An 8582-nucleotide genomic window follows, 5' to 3' on the forward strand; every position below is an offset into this window, starting at 1 on the left:
CTTTTGTGCTATCACTATAAGGACTGTTGTTAATGTTAACTGTTCTAATATGTTCATTTGTGTTTTTACAGTTCCACTTCTTTTGGATTGTTATACAGTACTTAAAAATTATGGTTGTGAACTTTAATTAAGTTAAGTGATTAATTGGTAGCAGTTTACAAAGAAAGAAATGCTGCTATAAAAACAGTTCTAAATAAGTGAAGAAGTGATCAAAGGTAATCATAACCAATAAAATAAGTCTAGAATGATTCACTGACCTCTGATTCACTGATTAGATAAGAACAGTGACATAGTTTTAACCTATACTTTGCATAGGGTGAATATAATGTTCCTCACTTCCTACTAATAGTAGTGGTGCAGTATAAATAAAATGGTATATTATGTATAATTGTCTGAAAAGTGTATGCATACAACCCTGCTTGGCACATAATCATAATACACACTTTTATTACAAGATTACAGTTGTACATAAACCAATGCCACGTACACCATATATTTATAAAATGTGAAACAACATTTTAAATTAACAGAACTAGTTTAGTTAGTTTGGTTTGTTTAATGACATTTGGAATACAATATCAACCAGTGTAAAATTTTTTTTGTGACTACCAATATTGGTTTGTTGTTTCTGAAAAATGGGACCCTTTCTGGTTGCTGTGGCATTGTAGTTAGGAGACATCTGAATCGTAAGGCCCAAAATGTCAAAGGTATTCTCAACAACCCTCCTGGCTCTGGAAAGTCTATAGTTGAATATTCTTTGCTCAGTGGTCATGTTCCTGAAGGGCAGCGGCTTCATCAGCCAGGTCTTCAGTGCAATAGCATCGTTACCAACAAGGAGGTAACCAAGGGGTGACTCAGAGTCATTAGGTAGGGGATCAGGTGGTGGTAATCCAATTGTGCCATTTTCCAGTGCCTCTTTTAATTTAAACTTCTTTTAAGTCAGTGTCATTGAAGATCCCTGCATCTGAACCAGCACCATTAGCGCCTATGTCAACATAAAGGAACTTTTTGTACAGTATCAACTACTGCAAGCAGAACTATGGAAAAGAAGCCTTTGTAGTTGTAGTAGTAAGATCCACTTTTACTTGGTTTGCCATCAATAGCTCCTACACAGTGAGGGAAGGTCCACCGTGTCTTAAAACCTTCAGCAACTTCTTTCCAGGCTTCAGGTGTGATGGGGCAAGTCATGACCTCGGCTGAGTACTCATCAATAATGGCTTGGCAAACCTCAGGTATGAAATTACAAACTGAATTGGCTGCAACTCTGAAGGAGTATTGAAGGGACTCCCAGTAGCCAAAAATCTCAGTGTCACTGCAACCTTCAGTCCGGGTTCCAAGGATTTCCTGAAGAAGGTGTCTTACTTTTGGATCCTGGGGTCCACACGTTCTATGAGTTCTCTGAAGATATCTGGCTCCATCCTGAGGAAGTTACTGCAGCTTGATTGATCCTCTGTAGTTAGTTCAGCCATTAGTTCCTCATACTGACCATACATTGTCCTTCTCTGCAGCCACTGTCTCACCCAATATCTCTTCCGTCTTCTTCTTTTTTCTGCAGCAATTTGTTGTCTTTCCAGCTCTTTTCCTCTTCTTCTTCTTCTAATGAGGAGAACCTCGGCAGACAGGCCCAGCAGCTTCATGATCCATGATGTGGCCAGTAGTGTTTGTTCCTTGAGGAAAACCATCTTGTCGATTAGAAATTTGCTACTAAAATGAATGAAAAGTTTTAAAAGGAGAAACCTTTTATATTGTACATTTTCATGCAGTGAAACGCGGTGAAGTTACGTATTAAACGTAGTGCTTCCGTTAAGCCGCAAGAAACTGTAGTGCCATCGCAATGGAAACGTAATCACTACGCCAAAACTGAAAAAAACTCGCTGTGAATCGTGATGAAACTTACTTACGGCCACCGTGAGAACCCGCGCTGACGCCGCGCAGGTGAGATAAGAATACTTCTTCAAATTTTAAAATTGTACTTTTTTTTTTTTAAGGTTCAATTGTACATTTAACAACACACTTTATATTGCACTGTAAGAAGAATAGTAACTCATGGTTCTTTATACCAGATACTGTACGTGAACACTGATTACAGCAGAAGAAGCTGTTATAGGAACGTGTTTTGTGTGTGATAATACCGTCCGGTCTGGAGTGTCTGAGGGTGTATGTTGTGCATTTGTGCCTGAGCAGAGAATAAGCTTGGTGGTGTGGGTCCTCTGGTTTCCTCCCACAGTCCAAAGACATGCATATTAGGCTAACTGGTGTTTCCAAATTGCCCATAGTGTGTGAAGGGGTGTGTATCCAGGGTGGACCCCGCCTCGTGCCCTAAGTCTCCTGGGATAGGCTCCAGGCCCACCGCGACCCTGTATACAGGATAAAGTGAGTGAGTATTAGTTACTGTACATATGCATTTTCTAACTGGTTTCGTTATTATCTGCATAACTTGTATTTTTAAAATAACGTCTTGATAGCGTCCTCGCCGCTATTTTGGATGTGTACCAAATCGTTTTCAGAACGCTTACACAAGGGAAAAGCTTGTACAGGATTATGCACTATACTAATACTACACTGCATGTACTTAAATGATAAAAAATGTCTTGGAATAAAATAAAATAAAAAATTTTTTTGAGCTTTAAACGTTAACATATTTGTCTTTCTTTCTTTTTTTAAGCTTGTGCTTACTCAATGTTGCACAGCCCCACCTACAAAACTTTCCACCAGCCCCCCACTGGTATCAAGGTTTGGCTATAAATACCAAGACCTGGTGCCAAATGCTGCAAGCTGATAATCACGCATGGACACAACAATCCATCATAAACAGCCAATTACATGCATTTCTTTTTAATTATTAATGATTTCACCCACTGGAATTACATTACAGATGGGAGGTGTACAGAGCCATGTGTCTAGATAGTAAGACCTGTGTGATGTGGCCAAGTATGAAGTGATGGTATTCTTACCATATTAAAGTTAGATATTTTCCTATAACAGCACACCCTAGGTGGCACAGCGGCTTTTTGGATCGGATTGTGTGATGAAACTTTGTATGAAGCAGAGTTGCTGTTACCGCCAATCATATTGATGCTATGCTCAAGATATTTTCCAACCATTACAATTTATAATTGATGATAGTTATAGATATAGATAATAAATATTGTAGCATGCTTGAAACTTTTTTTTTTTTTTTTCTTAACCCTTGGTCCTGAACGACCCCCTGCCCAGCACATTTCGGTTATTTTCTCAGCTTAGGGCGGACTATTTAACTATGCCACTAATTAACAACTGTTTGTGAACTGAAATGGGTGTAATAGAGGGAAAATAGGAAAATATGCAGTGCAGGGGCCCTCCATCCAGGACCGGAGTCAAAAAACAAATATTTCAACAGCAATTTTCTCAGAAGAGCCTTTTTTCTCTTTTATGAAATAAATAAGGTGAAAAGGCACAGTGTGTCATTTTTATAGAGAAACTGGAAAGCATCCAGGAAATTCCTCTCTGCTCAGGAGTCTCACGTGAAAATGGACTTTCGGGAAGTGATCCCGGAGACTCAACGATTGGAAAAGAAGTGTTAAATAAATATCTATAAATACTAACTCTCTCACTCTTTCCCTGTCTCCTTCCAATCTCTCTTGTCCTATCTCCCAGGAATCCAGCTACTTAAACCCTTATCAAGGCCCCTGTTTTAGGGCCCGCGGACTCTCCTTTTTAGGGTGAGAGCAGAGAGGTGATGAGTTCTTTTTATAAAAAGACCACTGATAAGGTGAGCTATACATAAAGCCCCTGTCAGCTCCCACTGACCCTGGCACACACACACACACACACAAACACACACACACATACAGAGCTACAAGAAGCTAGCAGACATGGTGGGTATGCACCATTTTCACTAGGTTAGCGTGCAGTAAAATTTCACTTCATCATATATGATAACAGAAAAGACAAGACAACAACAAAGAAATATTAGAAAAAATGGTATTTCTGCTGTGCATCGTTTTAATAGATCTACACTAATTAGAATTAGCATGACATTTGTGCTTTAAATTGTTGTCTTGGTTTGTTTTTGAATCCACCAGGCGAGTAAAAAAACAGCAGCGAAGAGAAAGAACACCCAGCGGGCCTCCTCCAACGTCTTCTCCATGTTCGAGCAATCGCAGATTCAGGAGTTCAAAGAGGTGACGATCTTTACTCTATGTGGCATCTCTATTATTATTTTTATTGTTATTGTTCAAAATACAAAAGATTTATCAAAATATAATCATGGTTTCATTTAAAGGCTTTTGGCTGCATCGATCAGGACCGGGATGGTGTCATTAAAAAATCAGACCTAAAGGAAACGTATGCACAATTAGGTATGATTGCATAATTTTGCCAGTTTTTATATGTTTATTTATTTATTTATTTATTTTTATATTAAAGGTACTGTGGGATCACAATTTTTTTTACAATATGTTTTATACTAGGGTAATTTATAGCAGCTATTAATAAAATATTCAGTCTTTGTGAAATGCTGTGTAAATGAAAGAACAAACTAATTACTTGGACAACCAACTCAACTGTTGTTTGTTCTGTCCTTCTATCTGGATTCTTCAATACGCAGTCCTACTGTATGTACTGTATACGCCCCGAGTGAGGGTTGATATTGTCGATTTAAGGTTGTATTTGTCAATTTAGCAATATATGAAAAATGTGTCTACTTGTTTTTTTTTTCAGGAAAACTGAATGTTAGTGATGAGGAACTGGAGGCCATGTTGGCTGAGGGTAAAGGCCCCATCAACTTTACTGTCTTCCTCTCTCTTTTTGGAGAAAAACTCAATGGTATGAAATTTTTTTTTTTTGAATATTAAAAAAAAAATTATGTTAAAGTAAAGTGATATTAAAATAAGGAATAACAAAATAACACGACAGCCTTTCCTGTTATTCATGCTGTTATATATTATATTCTGTTATGCTATTAATACTTGTTACAGCCCAAACTACAGTTGCCTAAAAATAATGCACACTTTCTGATTTTCTTCACATTTTTTTTTTACCGTAATTTCACACATCCTACACACCAATGACCTTGACTTAAATGTAACTGACGCAGAACTGATTATTTAAATTGTCTTTTATTATTATTATGTTATATAATTGACCATTAGGACTCGTCTAGACCTGACCAGTGTTTCTCCTTACAGGCACAGACCCGGAGGACACCATTCTCAACGCTTTCAAACTGTTCGACCCTGAGAGCACTGGCTTCGTCAAGAAGGATGAGTGAGTGTTCAATGCACAGATGTTCTGTTTAAAAGGAAAAACATGTTGACAAGGTCAGGAATTGATGAGGAATTATTTCTCCTTTCTCAGGTTCAGAAGGCTTCTAATGAACCAGGCGGACAAGTTCACAGCAGAAGAGGTGTGTGTGCACTGTTTGCTCACTATCATTGTTTTATAGCATGCTTTCAAAATGTCCTAAAACACAATCTTGACAATGTGACTTGTGAATAAGGTAAGCTTGTTAGTGATTGAGGCAAACAATTTGAGTAGCTTGCAGGAAGTTATTAAGTCGAATATGATGGTTAGAAAAAAAAGACAAAATTAAAAATAACATAAATATTTTTTTCAGATGTTGGTGAATAAGTTAGAAAAGGCTGAAACATGGTATTGGTGTTTGCCTAGGTGTAAAAGTGAATTTTCAGATCACATCATATAAAACCATTTTGAATAATGCTTAATACGTAACAGTACTTAATGATTCTTGTCTCCCGATCTGTGCTTAGTTTTTTTGTAAATATGCATACACATTTATATTTTTATCAGATTTAATTAGAAACATATTTGCTAAATACAATTTCATGACCCTTTAACGTACAGTAGTGTCCATAACTTCATTGAATTCAAGTCTTTCAATGATTTTAATTTTGTTAAATAAAATTATTAAATAAAAAGGCATAAACCTGAAAAAGTGTATTATTCTAAAATAAAAAAAATTGTTAAGACATGGTAACATGAATTTGACATAATTACAGATTTTTTTTTGGCTCTTTCAGCTTTTCCTGAAGAACTTTTTTTTTTATCTATTTTTACAAATATATATATTTTTTTATTATTGTTTGAAGTAAAACACTTTAATGCTGAAAAATTACCATTTTAAGGGCACATATAAAATCATCTTTCTAAAACAAATCAAGTTAGCAACCTTAATTTTTTCAGGAAGCAGGATTGGTCACTTCCATGTTGCATAACCTTTAGAAGTGGCTTCTTTGGCTCACACATTTCTTGTATTATACGTAAAACATAACAAAAAAAAATAATCGGCACCAATACTGTGTTTTGACCGAAAACATTCATTATGACCTTTCTTGAATATAATATGCAAAAAAATCTCTCTATGTCATCAGACAATCAACCTTAGTTGGTAATGGATTATTAAATCTTGTCTTTCGACCATGTGTGAGGCAAAGAAGATAATTTTCAGCTTTCATGTCCATTTTCCTCAAAAATGGGAACATTTGCTCTATTTTGAATAAAAGCTATAGCTAAAATTGTTTCAGGAAATCTTATTGCAAACTCTTAAAAACACACACTAACCTTATTTTGCATTGTATTTTATAAATTTATTTATTATAAACTCAATGTGTGCATGCATTGAAAAATACAGTAAGCTTATAAGTTATTACTGTTGCTGTACTTTATAAGTTATAACATGATCCCATTCTTTAAGAATCTATCACGCTTTCATATCATGTTTTTTCATGATTTTATTGAATCTTTTTTTGTTGTTGTTTTCAAGAACAGATATTGAACAGTTACTATTATTATTTTACTGCAAAACAAAATTTACCCGCAGGTATAAATAAAGTAACCTAACCTAACCTAACCTAACCTAACCTAACCCAACTTATACTGTATCATCTTCATGTCTTGTCCAGGTGGAGCAGGCTTTTTCTTTGGCCCCGATCGACGTGTCCGGAAATATCGACTACAAATCTCTTTGTTACATTATCACACATGGGGATGAGAAAGAGGAGTCGTAAAGAAAATACAAATCGGATGTCCTGGAACTTGAACTGGTTGAGCTGATCATTGGATGCATACTGTTGCTTAAGAAAGTGAATTTAGATTGGACTGTAAATCTGTGTGTATGTGTGTGGTGGTGTATTTCAATAATAATAATAATAATAATAATAATAATAATAATAATAATAATAATCATTAAATAAACTTCCAACTCTTCAGTCTTGTCTTTACACATCCCATATGTACTTTATATGCAAAAACTACAGACAAGGATTTTGTCTTTTTTCCTGTACAGACAGCTAATTCAGTCCGAAATACTATTCTATCAATAAAGGTTGAGCAAATACATATGCTTGTATACTTTCCTGAGTTATTCAAACAAAGTTTTCATAAAGTGATCACATCTATTTTCTAAAGTAAATAATTTCTAGTAAGGGGGTACGTTGGCTTAGTGGTTAGCACTGACACCTTGCATCTCCAGGTTTTAGGTTTAATTCCCGCCTCGGGTCTGTGTGCGTGGAGCTCTCTGCATTTTGTGGGTTTCCTCCAGGTACTCTTGTTTCCTCCCCATTGTGTAAATGAGTGGTGAGTGTATGTGTGTGCCCAATGCGATTGATTGGCACCTCAGACTTGCCCTGAGTCTCCTGGGATTGGCTCCAGCACCCCCCAGACCCCCCCAAGAAATGAACAGAGCAATCTGGTATTTTTGCATCCTGAATCAACTGCCTTTGTGCCTGTGTTGAATCACAGCCATGCATTTATTTCGTAGAATTCCACTCCTAGGGTTGCAACATTGTTTGATCAGCAATGTTGTGTGTATTTGTGTGTGCATGGTGCCAAAGAAAAAAATTCCAGCCCTAATTATTCCAATATTGCTCTGGTTTTGCAGCTCCAAGTTGACCACAAATAACGTGCATATTTTATTAAGACAATAATTTTTTAACAAAGAACGCAACGGACCGTCTTACATTTGTCATAAAATTCACACATTAGTGAATGTGTGAATCCTTGTGAGTCTAAAATGCAGAATAACTGTTTAAACTCAGCATCACTTCATTAGGTTTATATGACTGAAATTGTAAATACTTTCAATGCTAATTATGACATCAATTGTTAGGTAATAATAATAGCTCTGGTGCAATTACTTAAGCTTAAACCTTCAGTGCAAAAGTAAAGAAGCAACATTTTAAAATTTGGTGTTTTAAGCTTGGTCCATTACATTTGAGGGACGTGTTTAACTATTCATAAACTATTCTGATATCCACTAGATGGCAGCAAAATCATTTGCATCAACTGTAAAGTAGATTTATGTTAACTATTAGTGGTCTAATATCTGAACAAATCAGAACTTGCACAAGTTATTCTTTTACTTGATAACATGTCTCTTCCAAGTATAAAATAATATATGTTTTAATAAACCATAGAAAAACATCCTCCACCCAAATCAATAGACAAACGGGGGAAGCAAGTACTACGCATGCGCAGATCTGTCAAATACTTGGGAATTTTGTTGGCACGGTTGCTGTTTCCCACCCACATTCCGATAGTCCCGCCCTCTCTACCTTCGTATTGGTGATTGCGAACAGCCCAAT

At 36.2% G+C, this 8582-nt stretch overlaps 1 protein-coding gene across 2 annotated transcripts; it reads left to right on the forward strand.

The window, feature by feature from the left end:
- The first annotated feature begins 3768 nt into the window (after positions 1 to 3768).
- On the forward strand, positions 3769 to 7338 carry myl7 (myosin, light chain 7, regulatory). Of its 2 annotated transcripts, none has more exons than XM_053503909.1 (7): positions 3769 to 3857; positions 4065 to 4163; positions 4265 to 4340; positions 4702 to 4806; positions 5169 to 5247; positions 5338 to 5386; positions 6903 to 7338. In XM_053503909.1, the coding sequence occupies exons 1-7, from the start codon at positions 3855 to 3857 to the stop codon at positions 7005 to 7007; spliced, it is 516 nt and encodes a 171-aa protein (XP_053359884.1). In that variant the 5' UTR covers positions 3769 to 3854; the 3' UTR covers positions 7008 to 7338. The 2 variants fall into 2 exon arrangements, with proteins under 2 accessions (XP_053359884.1, XP_053359885.1); XM_053503910.1 differs by lacking the exon at positions 3769 to 3857 and adding an exon at positions 3872 to 3963.
- Positions 7339 to 8582: the final 1244 nt, after the last annotated feature.

This window comes from Clarias gariepinus, chromosome 9, assembly GCF_024256425.1.
Source record: "Clarias gariepinus isolate MV-2021 ecotype Netherlands chromosome 9, CGAR_prim_01v2, whole genome shotgun sequence".
Taxonomy (NCBI): Eukaryota; Metazoa; Chordata; class Actinopteri; order Siluriformes; family Clariidae; genus Clarias; species Clarias gariepinus.